This window comes from Schistocerca gregaria, chromosome 3 (genome assembly GCF_023897955.1).
Source record: "Schistocerca gregaria isolate iqSchGreg1 chromosome 3, iqSchGreg1.2, whole genome shotgun sequence".
Lineage (NCBI taxonomy): Eukaryota > Metazoa > Arthropoda > Insecta > Orthoptera > Acrididae > Schistocerca > Schistocerca gregaria.
Window position 1 is genome coordinate 497069700 of NC_064922.1, and position 25488 is coordinate 497095187.

At 41.5% G+C, this 25488-nt stretch overlaps 1 protein-coding gene across 2 annotated transcripts in view; it reads left to right on the forward strand.

The window, feature by feature from the left end:
• Nucleotides 1–25488, forward strand: part of LOC126354064 (acylcarnitine hydrolase-like) — a 194603-nt gene that overhangs the window by 32228 nt on the left and 136887 nt on the right. The window contains exons 7-10 of one of the 2 annotated variants that reach the window (XM_050003432.1): nucleotides 3691–3872; nucleotides 12779–12908; nucleotides 17991–18123; nucleotides 19338–19609. The exons of the other annotated variant lie outside the window; for it this stretch is intronic. Of the exons in view, the coding sequence (XP_049859389.1) occupies nucleotides 3691–3872; nucleotides 12779–12908; nucleotides 17991–18123; nucleotides 19338–19521 (629 nt within the window). The 3' untranslated portion in view covers nucleotides 19522–19609. Of the gene's footprint in view, nucleotides 1–3690; nucleotides 3873–12778; nucleotides 12909–17990; nucleotides 18124–19337; nucleotides 19610–25488 lie in introns of those variants that run through there. 2 annotated transcript variants of the gene reach the window in all.

Below are 25488 nucleotides of genomic sequence, written 5' to 3' on the forward strand. Positions count from 1 at the left end.
CGACGCTACTATGAGCGTCGTCTTCAGAATTAGACTAACTGTTCTAAAACATATTAGGTATATAGTATATTAATAAAATTACAGTTTGTACTGACTGGAAAAGATTCAGTACTTACAAGACACATATTAAAAAAGATCTGAGCCAGAAAGGCGACGTCATGAACAGTTGTGAGATGGCGAGCCACTGAGGGCTACTCCTACTGTGAACAAGGGTACTATCATTTGTTATAAAACAGGATCGTATTGTAAATAAATTAAAGAACATATCTCGGAGATCGTGGAGCTGCAATAATACTAATAAATTGTGAGATTCCATGCTGTTCACAACATCGTCCCTTGACAGCCGAGATGCTGATCATTTGTTGTAAAGAACATCGTCTTTGGTAAAGATAACTTTTTATGCTAATTATTGATTTGAATCATATGAAACGCAATCTGTTGGTCATTCCATGCACTTTTCTATTTCAATACAACCTCGCGTAATTTCAAGCATTTGTGTAAATTTCTGCCCCTCGAACTACATTATTCCGTGCAATATTGAATTTTCAAATGTTAACGGAGTTTTAGATCACCATGTGCCTTACTCTTCACTAGCGCAAGGATCGTCATCAGTCCTATGATCTTGAATGTACAAACTACAGAAATTTCTCTCCATCTATCGCAATTACAATACACATCAATAAATGGAAACTTAGTAGCAACTTGGGAAATACATATTTCTGCTTGTTTGTAGGAATAAAGTAATCATATGAATCTCTAGTATCGTGCCTCACAACGCAATTTTCACACAAATTTACACTACACTGTTAATTACCAAGTACATATATGTAATATCTTTACCTACTAACAGTTCTTGACTACCGTATTATATTAAAAGACAAAGCAACGCAGATGCAATGCTGCTTTCAGAATAGGAAGAAACAGACAATTTACACATTTAAATACTTACAGCAAAACACGACGTTCGAATGCCTGCATTTAGGGAGTGGATTAATTTAGGGATCTTCGTCTTATGGGTTCTAAACTGCGATGTTTTCAGTACATTTCGTTTCATGTCACCATTGAGAGAGCTATCATTTTTATATTTCTTTACGAAGTTACATTACTATTTTTCATATCACATCTACGCGTATCACTATCTGCTTTAAGTATATTGAATACTAAACAACATGGTTACGGCTTAGATAAAATGTATTTTAGTAATTTAACTTCCTTCAGTCAAGCACAATGAATTGAAACGTGGAATCCTATCGCAGGTTGTATGCCTGGGGGTGAAGACAACCTTTCACTCATTGGACTATTATACTGATACAAACTAGTAAATCCACTGGCCATAATCTTTTACAGTAGTAGCTGAAAGTTACACATTGTCTATAGAAAAAGGTAAACGGCAGATTGTTGTGACTAGTGTCGTAGTGCATAAGCTGCATCGCGCAAGTTGCTCATAAATATTTTTAACTGGCTCAAAATTTATTGTGGGAGAATAACATTACCGTTTCTATCAAAGTCAACCACTTTGGGCTATGAAGCAGTGCACCGCACTCGTGGCAGTTATCGAATATCTGCAACGAACTCTCGCTCGTTCTAAACGCTGCGCATTCGTAACGCCATGTGAGTTTTCTTGACCAACGGTAATTTATTATTGTTTTTCTCCTGGATCTCGTATTATTACTGATATATTACAGATATACGGATACACGTCATGTACCCCTAACAAGAACCAATGATCATATATTACATTTACATATCATTCATGAAATAACAATTCTTCAATAACCATAGAAAGTTTATACTGCAGCTTTACGATAATCACATCCTTATTTTTTATAGCAGTATAGAACTTTTTCGTACCGAAGCAAAACAAAATTTCAAATATTTCATATGTCTTTGATATTATATTGTAGTTTTCTTCTCCGTGATACTACAGAAAAAACACTAAAGTTAGTATCTTGCCCTTAACCATTACTTACTGATAATCAGTTGACACCTTACTTATTTGTTGTCTCACGTGTCTTCGAGGTATGTCAGCATCACAAAATACTGTTATGGATTGCTGTTAAGGTGGTTACGAGATGATAATAAGAAGACTAGAGATAGTGACAACAGAAAAATAGTTGGAGTATGCTTCCAAGATTCTATGGTATGATAAGACGAGTACTCGTAAAATATAAAGCTTAGGATGCCACACAGGGGTCTGTGGGAAGCCAGTAACTTCTGCAGAGAATGAAAAGAGAACGACAACTGCTTGATTGGAATAGAAGATGATTTTAATGAAAGCTCAATTTGCAAACTCATTTTGAAAGATGGCAGTGCATAGCTGCAAACATGAACTTTCACGATCAAACTAAGTACAGCAGTTCAGCCATTTACTTGTATATACTTGTATAAGACACACGTCCACACAATCCAAAATTAATCTATCTGGCAAAGCAAGTGTGTTACCACACACCATTAGTTGATAAGTTTTACTAAAGTGTCCTACCACTTGTTCTGTGTCCAATAACATTATTTTCTACGAATAATGTTAGAAGCGTCTCCAAAGCGTCTATATCACCCAAACTTGGATACGGCAGAACTTTAACCGAATATTCTGAATACCACTAACGCTTATAGTATAGGGCTTTCAAAATACAATTTTATCGTCCTACCGTCGTAAGTTTAGATGACAAATCTAATGCACGGAGGAAAAGTGTGAGACATTAACTGGACAACAAGTTTCTTATAGAGACGATGAAAAGTAAAGTGCAGTAATATCAGATGACGGCTAAAAGTTATTATTTCGACTGGCAGTCGAGACAGCATACAGTTCCATCGTAACGAAAACTAAGATCGTGATTTCGTAGTGGAAATTAACAGCAGGAATGCCGATAGTGACATGTGAGATGCAAGCAGCAACAGAAGAAACCAAGTCCTGACATTATTTCTCTGTTTGTTACAACTTAACACACATTAGAGTGATTTTCACTCAATCAGTGTATAACAGCGCTCTACTCAAAACAATTCCGAAGTTTATCGGATTTGTTTTTCCGTCTGCCTCGTCCTCAAACTGAAACACGACAACGTTGCCATCTGACCGGGAATATAGACTTTAATAGGTAGTAACAGAGCTGTTAACTACACAGACTTGCAATGTAGTACTACGTCAATGAATACACTGTGACACGGCGTCACGCAAAGATTTATCGCTATGTCGCTATTAATTAATTCTGTAGACAATTTTTGATGGCTAATGATGTGCAGAACTTGTCCTGTATCTCAAAGCTTCCTTTTTCTATTAATTTCAGTCATTTGCTATGATGATTGTGGGAAGCGCAGGCTGTAATTTCTCGGTGGAAATTATTGTGGGCTACCTGCTTTTGGCTTCATCATATATGTTTCAAAATGACACGGAAGTTCACAATGGGTGAAATGTTCAATTCACTTCTATTGTACGTCGGAAACATTATTCATAATCCTATTAATGCTGTAATTTACGAAAATATGTAAAAATACGTTCCTTAAAAGAATAAAACCAATGTTTTTCCCTCTTTTGTATCATGCTCCGACGATCAATAATAAATTTTTCATACGTTACAACTTGGTATCTTGTTATATACTATTACACTGACTGCAATATACAATACAATGCAGACGTCGGTTAGCAGTGTCATTGCTATGACGGCTAGCGGGTAATGGCATTTTTGTTCACAGGTTCAGGAATATTAGCCAGTCCAGACAAAATCAGCACACTGAATGATCGCTTTGTTGAATCTGTGGGACCGACTCTGCATTTGCCAACTGTGGAACAACAACAAGAGGCAGCTGCAAAGCTAAGGGAGTTCTACTTCGGAGACGGGGTCATCTCTAAAGATAATCCGGAGCCCCTTGTTAATGTGAGTGCATCCTGAAATTCCCGAGTATTGCAGACATTTCTTATTGTATAATACAAGTCTTTCGCTGATTTCCCTCACCTTATCAGCTTCAAAGCACTTTCAATATCGTTCACAAAGAGGAAAAACAGCTAAGAAACATCTGTCTCAATCCCCGTCTCTAGCTACATCGATTTAACTTATTGTGTTTGCCATGAAGAGCTTCGTATGAATGTCGCCTTGGTTTCTTCAACAAAAATAACTGATTCATTGCCTCATCCATCTAGTTAATTCTCTTCCTCATGATGTCAAAGAGACGTTGACCTGTTCAGATTTTCTTCTTTTAATTTTTTAAAATTGCAATAAAGCAGATCAGTGCAACCTTTCTCATTATGTATTTCAAAATGCCATGATTAAAACAACTTTGCGTCTGACAGATTGCAGTGGTGAGAGGCAGTGTTGCTAGCCGGTTAGCCAGCCGCACTTTACAAGACTCTGCATGTGCCTACAAAACAGGCAACGCAGCAAGTATGTGGGGTACGAGAAATGACTTGATTGGCGGCGGCTGACCCGTACCACTCAGCTCGCTGAAGCATCAAAGTTATTTTAATCGAAGAACAGAACAGTGTTCTATTTTTCACTACCAATTTACCTTGTCAGGTTAGTTTCTTTGGTTATTGGGAACAAACCACTAAGTTCCAACAACTCACAAAACGTTCGCTGTTAAAGTAGGTATCATTTATTCTAAGAAACGTAGTTATTCTCCTCAGGAACCTTCCTGGAAGTCGCATGCAGTTGTTGGTGGGAATCAAAGACAATCTAAACCTAGAGTGACTGACAAAAATTTGAACAGGACCCAACTGGAAACGATTTTAATATCTTAATCACTATATACCTCGATCAGTTAAGAAGAGTAGAGCTTAGAGTTCGGTATACATTAGGCTAGTCTTCTTTACTTGTGCTACAATACTTGTTTCTCTTTAAAGTTAGAATCAACTTAAGAAATAAAAACAAAGCACTCTATGACGCTAGTGGACGAGAACTGTTTACCGGTCTTTGTCTCCACATAACCCGTAGTATGTCTCAAAAGGGTAAAAAGAATGAGTTCGGCTTAATACTCTCAGGTTCAAAATGGCGCACTATCTATTTCTATACTCCGCTTGGAACTCATCCAAATGTATTTGGATGATTATCATCTTTCCAGAATGAGATTTTCACTCTGCAGCGGAGTGTGCGCTGATATGAAACTTCTTGGCAGATTAAAACTGTGTGCCGGACCGAGACTCGAACTCGGTACCTTTGGCTGTCGCGGGTAAGTGCCCTACTAGCCCGCGAAAGGCAAAGGCCGCGAGTTCGAGTCTCGGTCCGGCACACAGTTTTAATCTGTCAAGAAGTTTGATCATCACCTTTAATTACGTGACTGAGAGTCAAGGATTAGTCCAGTATCTTTAAACACTCAGCACATCCACAGAAATAGTTCACTAGGACTTTTAACTGCCTTTGCAAGAATGAGATCTACTTGCAATAGAGTTCTTAATGATAATTCTGTTTGTCAGTGCATTTAATCATTTCTAGCCCCATCTTCACAATGAACAGTCAGAAATATTAACACTACAATCCGTTGATTCTTCTCGCAGTGCAGAATCAATAAGTCTACCGACTGAACTGCTGTAGCCCTCTGCATGAGCCACTCGTGTGACCACCGTGCGCCATAAACATACAACATCCATCTGAGCTGTTATTTAGTTCACACTAAGCGAAATTTTTGCCTTTTTTTAAAACCAATTTTTTATAGCAACCTCAACAGTAAACGTTGCGTCATCCTTTCGACTGACGGTTCACATTCGCTGACTCAGAACTTATCTCGTTTGCTTCAACTTCATTTCGATGCTACATGTTATTATGTTCTTTTACTATGTAGCTGGACTTATTCAGCCAGCCTCTGTGGCCGATCGGTTCTAGGCGCTTCAGTCTGGAACCGCACTGCTACTACGGTCGCAGGTTCGAATCCTGCATCGGACATGGTTGTGTGTGATGTCCTTAGATTAGTTAGGTTTAAGTAGTTCTAAGTCTAGGGGACTGATGACTCTAGTGTTTAGAGCCATTTGAACCATTTGGACTTTTTTACTTTCTTCCTTGTGCAGCGGTCGTGTGCAACTGACGCTCTCGATGAGCACTTCAGGGCACTATCTTACAAAAAAAATGGCTCTGAGCACTATGGGACTTAACTACTGTGGTCACCAGTCCCCTAGAACTTAGAACTACTTAAACCTAACTAACCTAAGGACATCACACACATCCATGCCCGAGGCAGGATTCGAACCTGCGACCGTAGCAGTCGCGCGGTTCCAGATTGTAGCGCCTAGAACCGCCCGGCCGGCTGATGTTCTCATTTCCGGTTTTGTTCCGTAGCCTTGAAGACATCTGGACGAGTCTAAAAAATCACTTATGAACAGGGAGCACTGTATAGTCTAATGGTAACTGTGGTTGAGCAGTTTCATAAAATCTGCAGCTAACTGGAATAAATGTTCGGTAGCCACTTTCCCGATTATTTTAGAAATTTCGAGGCAATGTTATGCGTTTCTTTTGCCTTCTCTGGCAGGATTCGAACCTGCGACCGTAGCAGTCACGAGGTTCCGGACTGCGCGCCTAGAACCGCGAGACCACCGCGGCCGGCGCACTGTCTTACAATTCCAGCACAATCATCACCGTACCAATGATACAGTTATAGTAAGCTCATACTCCGCAAAAAAAAAAAGAGTTCGTACACAGAAATCGACGTTTTGGCAAAAATTATAACAAGAGGTTGCGAACACATATACGTTCAATAGAATTTACAGTTCCTACTAAGGTCAACAAATAATATTTTAATTTCCTTTTATATTGGATCAAATGTGTATGTTCATGTATATATCTAATACTTAAATTGGCTCCGCTGACAGTAGCAACAGGCGTGTACTCTAAACATAAAGTATGTTATTTGTATAACATTAAATGAACATATGTAACTATATCTTTACAATCAATACCATTATCAGAATTACTTAAAATTAAAAGTGAACTGACTGTGGCTGTTTTTACTAATGATTGCTGAGTCCTTCTGTATTACTCAAGCTTCTGTTTCATACTATAATTTAGGGGTTATGGTCTGATTATGCTCGTATACAAGTTTTTATTAGACTGAATTCCACTTCTGGTACCATCATATAAATAAAGTACTCCAAACCATGATGTGCATATTTTCATGATTACACCTTTTGACAGAAAAATAATTATTCGGTTTACAGATTCGTGTCAGTCACAGCATATATATTTATAGAGTTGTGAATGGATGCCTTTTTAATATTTCGTATGTTTATACTTACTCTAAAAGTGCTACGAATACGAATTTCTGTAGATATGTCACCCTCTCGTGGACTGATGATTTATATGGGCATTTACAGTTTGATGTTGACTTCTAGGAAATCATTTGATAATAAAGTCAGGTGTCTTATGGCGGTTGAGGTGCAGTGTGAACGCAGCCCACGTAAACAACGTTGAACAGTTTTATTGAAAAGTACATGAACCCAATAGTCCTCGTTTGGATAAAGTTAATTACTACTATAGTTTGTGAAATTTCGATATTAGCACTTACATTATACAAATTCGAACTTCGGCTGAAGACCGAAAGAGTCAAAGTTAAATATGTACTCACAAGTAGACCAAAATGAAGTAGCGAAGATCGATGGCCGATGTTAAGTTCCTGGTCCAAGCAGAGGCCAAATCCTGTTGATGGTTGTGACAGGAACTACTTACGATCACACGGCCTGCGGAAGTAAACAGGTTCATGGGGCTGGTGACCTCTAACAGGGCTCGCGCTGCCGCCTGTTGGCCTAGTCAGCGTGCGTAATTGTAATTCTGTCCTCTATAGATGTAACCCCTTCTGGGCTAGGTAGCTTGCATACTACAGTTGTAAAAGGAGTTGCAGGTCTGCCGGGCGAGCGGTCCATGCACCACATCCCTCCCCCATGTGAAAGATGAGAGGATGGTGCTCATCTCTAAGACTCGGGAGTTATGTGCCCGCCCATGGATCTAATGATTCAGGAGGCTGTGGGCGACATCAATTGAAGCTGGAAATCGCAATCCTGTGGTATCAATGACAGTCTGGAACAAAATCATGAAAATGCTCTGGCAAGGAGGCATCATGTTTGATGGGATGCGTTAGGCTGATGTTGAAGTTGGAGGGATGTGGATCTAGTGTGCAGTGTCACTACTCCAAAGGCCGACCCAAAAAGTGGGTAATTACAGCTGGCGTTTAGTGTTGGAAACATTCTAGACGTCCAACGGCCGTTCCTTATGCTGGGATCCTGGCCCAAGTGCGAAACTGGCATGGGCGGACCTTGAGTGGCTGGCAAAAGCTGCAGCAGGCAAGAATCGAATCCTCTGAAGCGATTCCGTAAGGAAACCAAACGCAGACATACAGGACACAGATAGCTGTAACTGGTGCGAAAGAGCTCAGAAAGGGATGTGGACAAATTGCACCCCGAAGGCAGATGTGAGGACGAGATCCCTTGTAAAGGAAAATTTCGGATAGCAGGGGGCGGCAGTGAGTGAGGGAGAATATGAAAAGTTAAAATCTTGGTCTGCAGGATCTACGAGAATGTGGAGGTACAGCAAACGGAAAATGATGGTGCTGGGAGAGTAGAGATGGTTGCGGTAGCACTTGAGATGTAAAATTTATATGCCCAGAAAGCAGAAGAGTGTACTTGGAGGGGAGAAGTGAATGCAGAAGCACTTGAATTGAAGTGTATTGTGGCTAGATGGCATAGTCGGCTGCAGTAGCGCCGAAAAAGTAGGAACACGAGTGCAGTCAAAAAAACTTGTGCTGAGATGAGACACAAACGCCTGGATCCGACATTTCAGGTGTAAGTAAGACATAGGTAAGGCTAGGAGGAAGAGAATCGGCTAAAATATACAGGTCTGCTGTTAAGAGATTTTGGAAGAGCTATATATGAGGACAGTTGTGGATAAAGGTTCAGGCGCTGTAAAGCAAACTACTGTAGTGCAGTCCAATGGTAGTTGAACCCTGGAGAAGCATTGGGAACGGCAGCTGCGGTCGGCCGAAGTTATGATGACGCTGGCCAAGGATTCCGGCTCCTTCCCAAAAACAGGAAGCTGTGGCGGATGTGTCCGGTTGTGGCTGACGCTGGGGAAGCATCTGGGACAATGGCTGAAGACCTTTGGAATCATAGAAATGCCGCAAAGCTGTTTTAATACAGGATGGTAAAAACTAACTGCGTTTAACAAAAATGTGAACGAATATTCCCTGAATGGGTTTCCAAGTTCTACAATGGCTCGAAGGATGACCTATGCCATATCACATCTATAATCTAGGTTTAAATTAAGTTTCACAAAAGAGAAAACTATCAAAATGGTCTACAGTGACCCTCAATTATCTTTAATTACTTATTTAACTTGTCGTAAATTACAGTGGCTGATGTGGCTTCTCAATAACTATATCGCATTCCAGATTTTTACTTCAAGTGGCAAATGTGAACACCATGAGCTTTAATTTACGATCGACACTAGTATTACAAAAAAAGGCGGTGTAACAGATGAGACTTCTGCAGTTCTGTGTGAAGCTTTATGCGCTGTTTTGCGGCATCGCGTGCGTTCATTACCTTGTCGTTGGTTAGGCAGCTTCACGGGGGGCAGCGGCCAGCGCAGCAGCCATCCAGCTCGCCGTCTCGGAACTAACTAACTCCTAACTTCTCCTTACTACAATTTCCCGAAGTAGGTTTAAAAAAAACTATCTGGCTGTGTTTTCATCTGACCAATCAGAGTCTCAATGTTAACCTTAAGTTCCGCCTACAAAAATTCTGTCTATTGAATGAAAAACGTTATATTTTTCGTGGTGGGGCAATGTTTTTAAAGTTTGCAACGTAACAGAGACGCGAAAAAGTCTCACGCTAAAACTTGCAGCTGGCGTTGTCCTAGTGATTAGCTGGAGACGTGGGTGTCCAGTCCGTCCCTTATCGTAGGGCCTTCTAGCTTAACACGGTTCTGCTCTCGGCTTCTGTTCTCGTTTCTCCCCTCGGAACTACGTCTGTCTCATGGTGGGAAGGTACGACATGCATTTAGGCATTCTTGTGTTAGTCTGTGGTATTCCATTTGCTCACTCGTTACTCGTATTACTTTGGTTAATTTAATGTCACGATTTATTCGGAGCTATGTGAATACTACTGGCTTTGCTTACCATGTCAGGGTTTTCATGGAAGGTGTTGGATTTGACTGACACCTTACAAATCCCCTTCAGAAATATTTCAGACATTAGTCGTGCCTGTGCCACGTCGTGTTTCAGCACTTCTGTGAGCTCGTAGGGTCGCTACACGATATCAGGCAGGTATACCAGTTTCTTTGTCTCTTCAGTGTACATACACCAATATACTTCTCCATCGGACTGAAGTTACTCACCTCTATCGTTTGTGAAACTCGGCAATTAGCAATGAATTTACACAAGTCCAAACTTAGGCCGTAATGATGTTTAATGTTTATCCATAAGTAGACGAAAATAGCGTAGCGAAGGTCGACGGCCGATATCAAGTTGTTGTCTCTGATGCAGAGGCCAAGAACTTGTGATGTTGGTGATAAACGACAAACGCTGGTGGCTCCCACAGCCGGCCGGGTCTGGCGACTGGCACAGTGTTGTATGTGGCAAAGATTCTTAATGAGGCTCTAGGTGAAGAGCTGTGGGTGCAGCGGTGCCAGTCGCAGATGTCAAAGGAAGACTGGCTTGGAGCAAAGTTGCACCGTCCTAAAAGCCTAAACTACGTAAAAATATTAAAGGAACTATCTGCGATCAAGTGACCCACAGGAACAGAGAGGACGATGGGGTTGGCAATCTCTAGCCGCTCTCGTGCTGTCGCCTGCTGGCCTAGTGTGGAAATACGACTGTAAAAACATCAATAAAACTTTTTCATTACCCAAGTTCCCAAAACTCCTGAAGATAGACTTTGGATATTGTATCTCAGACACAGTCCCTTTGACTGGTCAGAGATGTCACCAAACCTGCCCAAAGATGTAAACAACCATGCATGAGCAGCGCCTATGAGACGGAGGGGGTCCGACAGTTCCACTCATACCACCAGGAAGGAGTTACAAGGCTCGTGTTGTCTGTAGTTCAGCCATGCCTAGACGGTCAATACCGCGGTTCGATCGCGTCCGCATTGTTACTTTGTGCCAGGAAGGGCTCTCAACTAGCGAAGTGTCCAGACATCTCGAAGTGAACCAAAGCGATGTTGTTCGGACATGGAGGAGATACAGGGACAAGAACTGTCGATGACCTGCCTCGCTCAGGCCGCCCAAGGGCAACTACTGCAGTGGATGACCGCTACACATGGATTTTGGATCAGTGGAATCCTGTCAGCAACGCCACCATGTTGAATAATGCTTTTGCGTGCAGACACAGGACGCCGTGTCGTTAGACTCAAACTGTGTGCAATAGGCTGCATGATGTGCAACTTCACTCCCGACGTTCACAGCGAGATCCATCTTTGCAAGCACGACACCATGCAGCGAGGTACAGATGGGCCCAGCAACATTCCTCATGGACCGTCAGGATTGGCATCACGTTCTCTTCACCGATGAGTGTTGCATATGCCCTCAACCAGATAATAGTCGAAGACGTGTTTGGAGGCAACCAAGCAGGCTGAACGCCTTAGACACACTGTCCAGCGAATGCAGCAACGTGGAGGTTCGCTGCTGTTTTGGGGTAGCATTATGTGTAGCCGAAGTACCCCGCTGGTGCTCATATAATGTGCCGTAACGGCTGTACGATACGTGAATACCATCCTCCGACCGATAGTGCAACCATATCGGCAGCATATTAGCGAGGCATTCGTCTTCATGGACGACAATTCGCGCCCCCATCATGCAAATCTTGTGACTGACTACATTCAGGATAACGACATCGCTCGACTAGAGTGGCCAGCACGTTCTCTAAATATGAATCCTATCGAACATGCCTGGGATAGATTGAAAAGGGCTGTTTACGACCAACCTTTCTGTGGTTCAAAATGGTTCAGATGCCTCTAAGGACTATGGGACTTAACATCTGAGGTCATCACCCCCTAGACTTAGAACTACTTAAACCTAACTAACCTAAGGACATCACACACATCCATGCCCGAGGCAGGACTCGAAACTGCGACAGTAGCAGCAGCGCGGTTTCGGACTGAAGCGCCTAGAACCGCTCGGCCACAGTTGCCGGCCCACTCTGAGGGATCTACGCCGAATCATCGTTGAGGAGTGGGACAATGTGGACCAACAGTGCCTTGACGAACTTGTGGGTAGTATGCCACGACGAATAAAGGCATGCATCCATGCAAGAGGACGTGCTACTGGGTATGGTGGTACAACATGCAATATGTGGCTTTGATGCGCTATAAAAAGGGCGGAAGAGACGTCTATGTTGATCTCTATTCCAATTTTCTGTACAGATTCCGGAAATCTCGGAACCGAGGTGATGCAAAACTTTTTTTGGTGTATATAGTTCTGCCATCAGTTGAAGTAACTCTTTGCCATTTGCATACCACAGGAATGAGAGGGGTTGCAGATCTACCAGGCGAGCGGCCCATACATTACGTAAGGTTTGAGGAGTCTCAAGTGTCGAAGAGACCGGTTGTTCCTGAATTTGAATGATATTGAAAGGAAAACCTCTTCGCTTATGATTCCAGTGAAATGAAAATAGGCATAAAGAAGATTTGATTTTTACTGCACTGCTACAATCAATGCAGGAACTTGCTCATTTATCTTGGTTAGTTAATAATGCCACAAGTTCAAACTTCTCTTACAACAGATCAACAGCAAGCTGCATTTGGCACAGTGAAAACACATCATAATTTATTAGATATGTAAATGATTTTAATAGCTATTTTGTTTTCATTAAACAGTTCAACAACGACAAGGTTATGTTTGCGACAACAGACGCTCTCGTCAGGAAAGTCACTGAAATCTCTAATCTTCCGGTTTTCTACTACGAGTTTGACTACCACGTAGACAGCGTCAACTCTTCAGAATGGGGTAAGTAAAAAGAGTAATACAATAAGCCGTTAAAAAATGATTAATAACAAAATCAGAAACTGTCATCAGGCTAGATTCAAAAACTAATACTCTGAGAGAGAAGCAAGATGAGTCAGCCGTCTATCCAGCAACGCCACTTGGCTTGCATTGCACAGGAAGACGTGCATATATCCTCCAGAGTTCGTCGTAGGAAAGAAAAGTTACGAAGTGGGGCAGTGTCGTGTGAAACTGGGATGAATACTAACTGAAGTGGGAAAGCTAAAAGTGAAATGATTGTAACGTTGTGACTATTCTTAGTGATGAATCCTATGTTGCCAGTGTGATGTATTTCATGTAATTTAAGTGTGTGTGTGGTTTGCATGGGGGAGTAGCAAGATTGGTTCAGAGGCAGTGAGCTATGCATGTTCCTTTTTGTACCTCTCGGTCTGGAGTAAATTTTCATGATGATAGGTGTGAGAGTCGAAGTGTGAGATATAGCAAAAGATCCACCACCCTATCCAGAATGTGCACTGTAGAGTTAGCTAATTGAGAGAGACCATAAGATAATCACCAAAGTAAAGCCATGTCCACTGGGCGGAGTTTCTCATGTGCAATTGTTGTATAAAATGTAATGGTGTGTTTAGGTTATCTTTGAATCATAATAGAATTTATCGTAATAAAAAAGATAGTGAAAAGAAAAAGATTGGTGGCCTTGTTCTTCGAATAGTGTGTAGTCATGATATCCAGAATTTATAATGTGTGTGCCATTCTTATTCATTGCGATGGCCACGTGTTGATCAAAGCCCTTGGGTAAGAAAGAAAATGTGGTATTGCCAGAGCGTAGTGAACAATCAGAGTTGTATAAATTCCTAATAGTCAGATGTGCGTTATCCGTTTCCGTTGAGTAATATTCAAACAGGAGAATAATTTGTAGCTTAATCGTGGGTCCTAGAGCTCATAATCAGTCATTGATGTTACTCGAGAAATAAGAATAAATCAACTCACATGTCAGACCACTCATCTTGCAGGCCTGACTGCTAGATGCCACAATACGAGCAAGGCATGTGGGTGCCTCTCAACAGTAGCTGCTTTTTCAGTGACCACATTTTGAATAAGAATAATGAGTTATGGCAAACTAGAGACTTCCTGTATAAGGATATTATTTTATTTTTATTCCCTTGATTATCTGCATCAGGGACACGCAAGAAGTATAACGGAAACAACAATAAACACGAAAATGTTTTTTTCCTGGCAGTCGAACAGTGCTTTGCCCTGCTGTTTTTGATTATGTTCTAAAGACGTTAAATGACTGAAAAATTCTTCGAAGGCTCTTTCTAACGGCAACGGAAAAAGTACATACTGTCGTAATTCGGCAGCTGTAAACCGGTAAATGTGCAAAGTTACTTGCATATGCCGGAAAATTCACTATATTGTCCGCTTTAGCTTAGTAGAAATGATGTCTCGGTGTCTGGTGCATACATAACATCAATGTAAAAGCATTCGAAATAAATTTTGGTGTTCGTTGATACTGAGTGAGGAGACCCTACATTAGGTTCCTCCAGGAACATGCGCCTACCCCGAGAGATTATAACCTACCTTCAGTCTCAGAATTCTGGTGCCTTTCTGCGTCGCTTATCTGCACCGTTATAAGAAAGCTGGACAATCTGTACAGGCAAAGAAAGAACTCAGTCCATATGAGACAGAGCGAAAAAGACTTAGTCAGTTAAGTCCTGGCTTTTAAATAAATAATTGTGTAGGTTGCCAGCCCTGACAGACAGTTGTTATTGTAATTTTGTGAATTGTTGGCACGTTAAAATTGTGTATGTATGTCTTTATATAAAGGGCGATCAAAAAGTTTCCGTTTGAGTGCGTTGCTGTAGCGCATACGTGATGAAATGCGACTCCGATGTGGGTACAAAAACACCGACATATGGGCAAATGCTCAGTATGGCGTCCGTTCCTTTCCGACGTGCGTGTGGTAAATGCGGAATAGTTAATTATAGTGGCATTAAGAGCAGTGGAACGGAATGGGCAGTGTCTTGAAAGGAGGATGTAAGATGAACATCAACAAAAACAAAACGACGATAATGGAATGTAGTCGAATTAAGTCGGGTGATGCTGAGGGAATTACATTAGGAAATGACACACGTAAAGTAATAAAGGAGTTTTGCTATTTGGGGAGCAAAATAACTGACGATGGTCGAAGTAGAGAGGATATAAAATGTATACTGGCAATGGCAATGAAAGTGTTTCTGAAGAAGAGAAATTTGTTAACATCGAGTATAGATTTAAGTGTCAGGAAGTCATTCCTGAAAGTATTTGTATGGAGTGTAGCCATGTATGAAACTGAAACATGGACGATAAATAGTTTGGACAAGAAGAGAATAGAAGCTTTCGAAATGTGGTGCTACAGAAGAATGCTGAAGATTAGATGGGTAGATCACATTACTAATGAGGAGGTATTGAATATAATTGGGGAGAAGAGAGGTTTGTGATACAACTTGACTAGAAGATGGGACCGTTTGATAGGACATGTTCTGAGGCATCAAGGAATCACAAATTTAGCATTGGAGGGCAGCGTGGAGGGTAAAAATCGTAGAGGGAGACCAAGAGATGAATACACTAAGAAGATTCAAAAGGATGTAGGTTGCAGTAGGTACTGGGAGATGAAGAAGCTTGCACATGATAGAGTAATATGGAGAGCTGCATCAGACCAATCTCAGGACTGATGACCGCAACAACAACAAGAACATTAGCAAATGCGCCCAGACAGGATTAACGTGCTGTTACTCTTTTCTTGGCTTCCGAAGGACGAACACCGGTAGACATCTATAAGAGAACGACGAATATAGATCGGACAGAAAATCCGTCGAAAAATACTGATTGGAATGGTACAACAAGTTCCCTGATGGTTTGCGTTCTACACAACTCGTCGGCCGATCTAGGGTGGCACTCGAGCAGTGCTCAAGAATAGGTCGCGCTAGCGTCCTGTACGCTGTATGAGCCACACTTTCCTAAAATTCTCCCAATTAACCGTAATCGACCATTCCCCATCCCTACCACAATTCTCACGTGCCCGTTTCACTTCATATAGCTGAGCAACGTTACACCGTTACACACAGCTATTTAAATGGCGTGAATGTGTCAAGCAATACACTACTAATGCTGTACTCGAAATTTACGGGTTTTTTTCGCTATTCATTCGCATTGACTTACATTTTTCTACATTTAGAGCCAGCTGTCGTCCATCAATCCAAGCAGAAATTTTTTGTATGGTATCTTGGATACTCCCACCGTCTCCCAACTTCGACATCCTCCTGTACATCATAGCATCATCAGCAAACAATCTCAGGTTGCTCCCCACCCTGTCTGTCAGATCATTTGTGATACAGAAAATAATAGCGGCCCTGTCACCCTCCCTGTGGTACTCTTGCCGACACCCTCGTCTCTGATAAAAATTCTCTTGAACTTTGCACTGGGCGTGAGATTCGCGATAAATGTAACCTAAGTAAGCGGCCAATGCCCAAGTTCTCTTTGAAAAACCAAATTGCGATTCCATCAGAACCTTATATAGAGCGCTAAAGTTTTTGTAATTTTGTGAAAATGCAGATATGAAAAATGTGTCATTGACTGATGCCTGTAATGGAAATAAGGAAGCCGCTCAGCAACTAACGAAGAAAAGAAAAGAGCACGGCTGGTCATCTCTGGTAACAAAAAGATTAATTTAATGTTTCATGAGCTGGGAGAAAAGTACTGTCCTAGATTACAATGTTTTGACGGCGTGTCTGAAGACAAGACTAAGTATTTTAAAGGAATTCAACTGAACTGAGTCTGTAGATTTGCAAATTTTCACTTATGTGGTTTCATTTCTGCACTTCCACTACAGAGAAGTTAGATTTAGCAACGCAACGCAACCATACGGTTTCCTCTCAGAATATAGAATACTCTTTTCTTAACAATATGTATAGATAGAGATCTAATGTTGATTCCTTACGGACACTTTGTTTTCAAAGTTTAATGGGCCTGAGAACAAGTTTAAATCCACAGACTGAAAAAAAGACAGCGTTCAACTCTGCTCCACTTTTTTTCTACGTATTAGGTCTACAACGGTGCTTCCGCCGTTTTGCAATAAGTGCGAGTGGCAGAAAATAGTGGCGTAGTTGGTAGGTCATAAGTGCCATACAGGAAGCTTAGGCATTTTAAACATAACACCATCAAAATATTAGACGATTTTTTATTGTTCCATAAACTTATTCTCGATTGATGTCAACTTACGAGTCCAATTCTGATCATTTGTCGGAAATTTTAATTTTGTTATTTAACATGAAGAAATCCGTGGCTGAGGCTCATAAAGTGCTGTGTAAGACTTACGGTGAAGCACCTTTTAGTGAAATAACGTGCAAAGAACGGTTTCAGTGCTTCAGCAACGGTGGTTTTGACGTCGAAGATTGGCATGACTGTGGAAGAGAGGAGGGTTTCGAAACTACTTAAACCGAAGGAAACAATCGCAGGGGATGGTTACCGAAAGCAACTGATGCGTTTGAGCCGAACCCTGAAGGACGAACGGCCACAATACAGCGACAGACATGAAAATATGATTTTAAAGTATGGCAATCCCCGATCCCATGTCTCAAAACCCGTCACAGCATACGTGGAAACTTAGAAATGGGAAGTCCTACGTCTCCCGCCGTATTCTCCAGCAGCCTCTGACTATCACCTTTTACGATCAGTGGCACACGGCCTTGCTGACCAGCATTTCCTGTCACATAAACAAATGCAAAATTGGATCGATTCATGGATCTCCTCAAACGAAACCCAGTTCTTCCATCACTGGATTCGTATTCTGCCCGAAAATGGGAGAAAATGGTTGCCAGCGGTGGACAATACTCGAATTGTAAATTTTGTGTAAGTTTTTCACAATGTTGCCTCGAACTTTGTGAAGAAACTGAGAAAGAAAAGTTTTAGACCTAAAATATCTACCTCAGTTTGAAGAAATACATTTTACAAGCATCAATGGGATCCGAAGCCCATGAATATTTTAAAAATATTATTTGTAGTACTCAGTTTACAACCGTAAGGAATTCAGCTCCTTTATTGTTGCAGGTGCCCCGCACTCTAGTGATTTGCCTTTCCTTTTCTTAAGAAAGGATACGGTGTATAATTTGGATCCCAACTCTGACGAAGACAAAGTGCGCAGGAATTTACTACGATGCTACACTAACTTCGTCAAGTATGGGTAAGTAATCTTTATTTGGGAAATAATTGCACTTTTGTCAGGAATCGTCATCGATACATAAAATGCAGTATATTCGTACTTAGAAAGCCCAATGAATAGGACCTGCGGTGGATAAGGTGAATCACGAATGAGGCAGAGTAATCGTTGCTTACATAATACATCGGCACACAACACAGAACTCTTTGACGAAACCTAGGTTTACTATTGATGCTTAAACAATAAACAAAGTAAGAATAAAAACGATGGTGTTAAAAAGGAAACAAAAAAGAAATAACGTGTTATCTAAGACAGATGTTTTAGAATTTCATAATTGTGTTCGGTCGCCCTCACGGTCTCTAAAGGAGAAAATATAGTTTACTGGTTTACCGGTTGTACATATCATGAGTATCGACTGTACTTATGCATTAAGGCAGTAACTCAAAATATACTCTTCAGGTTAGTTTTCAGGATGTTAATGAATGATAGAAAGAAAGAACGAAGTTCTGAAAGAATTCCAGAACTTGTTTCGAAGTCATATAGCCTTCTCACTTAAACATCTGTTGTATCATACTGAGAGGCGTGAATAATTTATGGAGAAATCTTAACAGATTTTCTCTCGAATGGATGTTGTTTTGAGTTCGGTCAGCGAGGAGGTTTTTTCAAATACGAAAATGAATACATGCATATAGTCAGCAAATATTACGTATGAAAGCTGCAAATTACGGCAGCATTGGGGTGCATTCAGCAATAAACTATGGGTTATCTTGTTTAAGCTTTACTATATGAATATAATTCCTCCTGTATGATGAAGTTTCAAAACAGTAGTTCTTTCAGTTCCACCAAACGAGGAATCCGCAATTGGCTGCGAAAAGCAGATAAATAGTGTAGCAGCAGTAGAGGATGTTTCAGAAATAGCTGAAGGCGGGTATATTTGGATGTTCACATGGTGAGATGCATACCTTTAGCTTCCATAGTGATGGAGGACGTGGGGACGTCAACTGCACACATTTTCATGAGCTGCTACCATTTAAATGGCGAAAAATAAATACTCTTTATACCTTATTTTATTTACATACCCGAACATGTGTATTTATTAGTTTCCAAATTTAATTACAATCGACACTGAAGCCACAAGGCTTCATCTTAAAACGTAGACTATGGCTATCGAATTACAGTCCATCTGCATGCCTTATCATCGGTACCGATCATAAAAATTTCATGTCTTTTTTTTACAGAAACCCTACTCCAGAAGCTGATCCCGTGGTCTGGGAGCCCTACAACAACTCGACTCGCAGCTATATGCTCATGCAGGCCACCTTCACACTTTCGCATGACAAGGATGCGGAACGCATGGACTTCTGGGAAGAAAATGTGCCGCTGCTACCTTACGCGAATATCTACTCTAAGCGCAACGTTTAACACAAGACCAATGTTTGAAACTGGAACAATTACAACTTGTAAATAAATAATAAATAGGTAAACAGTGGTGTAGGATTGTTGGCTGAAACATCCCAAAGGGTACTTCAACTGTCTAATATGAAAGGATTGCCACTTTGCTCGGCTCAAATCATTGTGGAGTGTGAGCCGAATGCCATGAGTGTAGCTCTTCATTGTGGATGGTTGTGATGAGTGTTCGTAGAATGAAATGTTTCGTTTCTGTTGTAAGATGATAGAAGCAGAAGGTGAAACTCAGAGCTCACACAGCTTCCTACTCCCGACTAGCAGCAAAGGAATAGCCGAGTTTAAGGTGACCATCCGACGGACGGGTGACCATCAAAAGTGTCTTAATTAAATAAAAAGAGAGACAAAAAGTTAGCGTTTACGTTTAGAATGTGAATCAGCTTACAAGTGTAATACTGCCATGTGAATTCTAAGTGGCTTGCGGGGGCAATGGAGGGGGTACAAAATGAGTAGTGGATAAAAGTATTTTATTAATAATGGGGTCACTCATTCACAGCTAACCATACCGGAATGTGGGTCGGAATATTTAACGACCGTGTGTGCCTAGGTTGCACGTATCTCTTTCCCCTTATCTTCTCTTTGCTGCACCCACAAACTGCGATCGAGTCCTGTGATTACTGGATTTAATTAACAGCAGGTTAGGGTAGCAGGCATTTAATGTGAACGACAAATGTCTGGTAAGAGCCAGGTATATTCTATCAGTAAACATGTAAGTATGTATGTATGGACTACACTGTTCACAGCTGTTTTGATAAGCAACATTATCAAACTGGGATAACCCTTCAGTCATAGAGGACTGCTTGAATTGCAGATCACTCACATGGTTCGTTTGCTAGCACCTCGATTATTTCAAAGTCACTTAGTTAAGCTTTTGGTTGTAGACATAGTTTCTTGTAATCAACGCCTGGCCGGCCGCAGTGGCCGAGCGGTTCTAGGCGCTACAGTCTGGAACCGCGAGACCACTACCGTCGCAGTTTCGAATCCTGCCTCGGGCATGGATGTGTGTGATGTCCTTAGGTTAGTTAGGTTTAAGTAGTTATAAGTTCTGGGGGAACTGATGACCTCAGATGTAAAGTCCTACAGTGCTCAGAGCCAGCCAATCAACGCTTGTTCATCCTCACGATGGTAGCAAGCACTTTCACGAGTGGGCACCAAACCGTTCCACGTCACACCTAGCTGTTGATATCCCGATCTGATATACGAAGGAAAGCATCTCCAGTAGTGAACTTTAATTACACGCAGTTTATAGGTCACTCTCAGAAATCGACTGAGCGATGATCAAATTGCTAAATGGCTCTGAGCACTATGGGACTTAACATCCGAGGTCATCAGTCCCCTAGAATTTAGAACTACTTAAACCTAACTAACCTAAGGACATCACACACATCCAAGCCCGAGGCAGGATTCAAACCTGCGACCGTAGCAGCAGCGCGGTTCCGGACTGAAGCGCCTAGAACCGCACCACCACCGCGGCCGGCGATGATCAAATCCACGTTTGTTTATTCCGTAGCTGTAGGTGTGCGGGAGAAGGTTACTTCGACGACACGAGACGCGAATGCGGAAGGAGCACTTTGCATAATAATCCACTCTTATATTCGCTGATGAAAACTGATATAAAACCCATAACTTCCATTCTCAACGTTTCAGCCGTTTTAGGCAATGTAACAGTCGCCATTTTTGTAGGCCATACGACTGGCGATACCCGTGGCGCCCAGAAAGAAAACTCACGCTCGTCTCAGTAACAATTTTCTCGCTCTCGACAGGAGCAACAATCAGTTTTGAGACGTCGTTCGCGGGCCGCTCCGTGGCTCCCACCACGCTTTCCTTCATGGCAACCCAGCGACCGTAACGGTCGCGGTTACCACACTATGGTTATTTTGTAACTGAAAAGAAGTTGGACATAGTCCCTTCTGAAACGTAGTGAATAACGAAATACTTCTGTTTTCTCTGTGTTTCATTGACAAATCTCCCTTGCGCCTCTATTTATTTTTCTGACTTGAACCATGAGAGATAAGCGGTTACCTGTACAGTATTGGCAGAATTCTGAGATAGTTCTAGTTATACCTTGCTCAAATACTTTTCACTTTTGAAACACTTTTGGCACGTCTTAATGTAACATTTATTGTGAATGGTGGATATTTATTACATTTTTTCCTTTCGGAAAATTCGTCGAGGACAGATCTGTCGAAAGTCAAGAGAAATATACCTTCTCAGCAGTGCTGTTTGTGATACATCGTCCAAAAGTGGTCAGTGTTAATTCAGAAACGATGACGGGTATAAACTGAATTATTTGATTATGAAACATGATGGTTACCACTTCTGAATACAACAAAATATACATTGCCATTGCATACTCACGCTTGAGAATGAGATAATTTGGAATTCTGATGGCAAAATTTCACAGCCATAAGCGCAAAATTCCTTTAATTTTGTTTATCTGTGAATTCTCTGTTTCTAGTAATATTAGACACTGCCTTACCAAAAAAAAAGATACTCGCAGAAGACATGAAAGTAACTTCACGTCGGCGGCTACGTAAGTAGTTCTAGAGTCCCTATTCTATATGACAAGTAGAATGACCACCAGAGTCCACTAGTAATGATCAAGTTTCTATTTTTACCACGCCTGGTAGTGTACATAAGGGACGTGGACGGCGTCATTTTCAGCGAACACTTCGAAGGAGACAGAAATGGCGTTTCTTCGTACGAGACTGTCAGAACGTGGCAGAGTTTGAAAGGATCCTCTGTTTAGGCGACTGGTCGAATCGTGCAGTATCCAGATTTGTGGATCATTCGGATCTGACAGTGGCCTCATGTTAGACTGCATGGGAAGGTGATGTGAGGCATACTCGTCAAGGTTCCGGAAGACAATGTGTAGCCATTACCAGAGAGGACAGCCTTAGGCTTCTTATGCACCGAGAATAACCTCTGAAGTTTCATATTGTTTCCTCCTCCCATTCGCTATTTGTTGTAATGTAGTATATTAGTGATTTTAGGGTTGGAAAAACACATATTGGCTGTTGCATACAGAGGTTCCACGCCTAAAATTCATTAATGTAACGGTAATTACGTAGTTGTATAATTTGCATGAAGACTGTTAACCCATCCTCATCAAACTACTAAATTACGAGAGTTATGTTCCACCTGATAACGCAATTGGCTTAATCTTTTTATTACCCTAATATGTTGTTGCATAATTCATCTGTCATAAGTGATGTTATATTTTATTGACGTCGTAAAATACATTTTTACGGAATAATTCCTGACTAGAAAATTCTTCTGCCAACGTTTCCTCTCTTGTCATTTTTGTGACTAAAATATTTGTGGATAATATTAAGACTTTGTGGTTTGCATAACAGGTGGAACCCAATCTCTTAACTTTAGACAAAAGCTACCCTTTTCCTCCTTATCCTGACATTCTGTCAGTAAGATCAACCAAATCATGGAGTAGCATTAGGTACAGACATGACCGTCAAACAGCAAATCCGTAAAGTTAGATGACTGTTAGAGAGCGTGCCGTACCTGCAGTTGCAGATGAAGAGCACGTGTCTGTTGATGTTCTTCTATACAGACAAAGAGACCGGCAAGCCAAACCTGTTATGACAAGTTGCTTAATAACGCGCTGGTCAACATTTGGAACGTAGTTCAACAGCGCCTCTTCATGACGTGAACTTGGTAGGTTTGCAGATCTCTACACAGGTGACGCAACTCCCATAAATTACCACCCGGTTGTTCATGGACGCAGTGCTGGCGGACGATAACGTCCCACATGTGTTCCACTGAAATTCAGGCAGGTTTAGGGACCAAGACATCGACGTTAGCCCGCTATCGTGGTCCTCAAACCATTGTAGCATGATTGTAGCCTTGAGACACGGACAGTTACCTTGCTGGAAGATGCCACCGCCGCGGGAAAGATATCAAGCATGAAGCGGTACAGGTGGTCGTGCGACGGCGCTGTTCTTTCCGTCCCTTTACGACGGACTTGTACCTACCTGTGAAAGATGTCTTATCAGTAGGAAACCCGAGTGAAACCTACTGTACTTCGACGTGAACCAGGCTGCAATTTAAGTCACTAATCTACGTTTCGGGAGAAAGTTTTCACACAAATGAAAGACTGGAAATTTTGTCCTCAATATATTCTGAAACTTAGGTGAACAAGTATCACTGCCAAGCCCGTGCTAGTCTTAACACAGTCACTCATAATCCATTTCACTCACATTAGCAAATTTATGGTGTTGCATTTCCCAAAAACGTAATAGCTACAAAAATACTGATTGTTTTTGATTGATAATGCTCTCCATATATTAAGTCTGTCGGTACCAAATGCAGTCACAGTTTTTAGCCACCGACCTGCCCAATACGCCACGCGGAATTTACGTCTTTTCTCGTCGCAAAATTCACGCCCATCGGAATAATTATGCCGTTATTTTCCCACACTTTTGATGCATGAAACACTGCTAGATCCGGCAACTTAACGTTTCTGTCGGAACTACTACTGCACACGTCCGAACTGTTTCATGGCTAGGCTCCCACTCTTCTCTACAATACTCTATACCTGAATTAACTTTCCCTTATCATAAACTTACTTTACAATTCTATTCTACAAAAACCCCCTTTGTCCATATCCATACTTCTTCGAAATGTTCCCACACTAAATCCTACTACATAACTCGTTAAACAATTATCATCATATTAACCTTAAATCACACTCTCGCATCATTCATACTGCTAAAACAAATTTACAACATTTACATACACAAAAAGACATAACACTTTATGAAAGTACTAGAACAGCTTATGAAAAACATTCTATTACTTTAGTGCACTCTAGCGGGCACGATCGATACTAAAATCACAGTCCCCCTATCGGCTGATACATAAACTAAGTGCGCGTCGAGTCTTGCATCACCATCTGTCACTATCCAGCTCTGAGACATATCTCCCACTTAACCGCCTCCAAGGCAGGATAGTTATACAGTGCTATGCCTCAGTCGGTAACAATATTCACGTAGTTCTTAGCTGTCATGGTGCCTTTGATTACTGCCACAGATCTGATGGAAACACGGATTAACGTTCCCCATGGCCCCATGGCACAAAACTAAACCCATCAGCCAGCGACCATGAACTCATGCATGTTTCGAACACCCATTCGCCTGGATGGCGGCGTATCCGACCTGGGATCACACGGAACGTGATTCGTCCTACCAGGTGACACATTTCCATTGTTTAACGGTTTCGTTTATCCGCTGCCCATCACAATCGTAATTGAAGATGTCGTTAGGTTAACAATGGAACAAGTAAGGTTCATCTGGTGCGGAGTCACATGTCCAACAATGTACCTGAACGGTGTTCATCGAACTTAGTGTGATCTTTCTACCTTGTTGTCAGATCTGTGATAGATCGCCGCCTACCCTCCTTTATAGAGTGGACAACTCTCTGAACTCCACGTTCTGTGATGAGGCGTAGACATCAAATACCTTGTTCCCTACTTCACGTTTCTCCACCCATTTGCCATAGATACCCACGACAGTAGCACGTGAATAGCGGATCCCCTTCACTGTTTTCTAGATGGTAGATCCCAGGCGCCTGGCCTTAATAATCTGCCCTTTGTCAAAATCGCCTTAGGTCAGTCGATTTCCACATTTTCGATTTGTATTGTCGCTAGAATGGTTCGTCATCCGTTTCTGCTCTGCTTACATAATTTCTGTACCGCGAACTCCCCTTACCCAAAGTGCCAACAGGCAGTATTCAGTCACGAGCCGGCCAACGGTCATAATATTTTGTCTCATCAGCATTAATTTTGATTTGATAAAATGAGAATTAAGGCTTGAATTTAAAGGATAATTCATTCGTTTGGGTTTAGTTTACGTTTAAGCGATCAAATTAATTTAGTCTTATTGTTGCGAAGCTGTTTACTGCAAGACAATT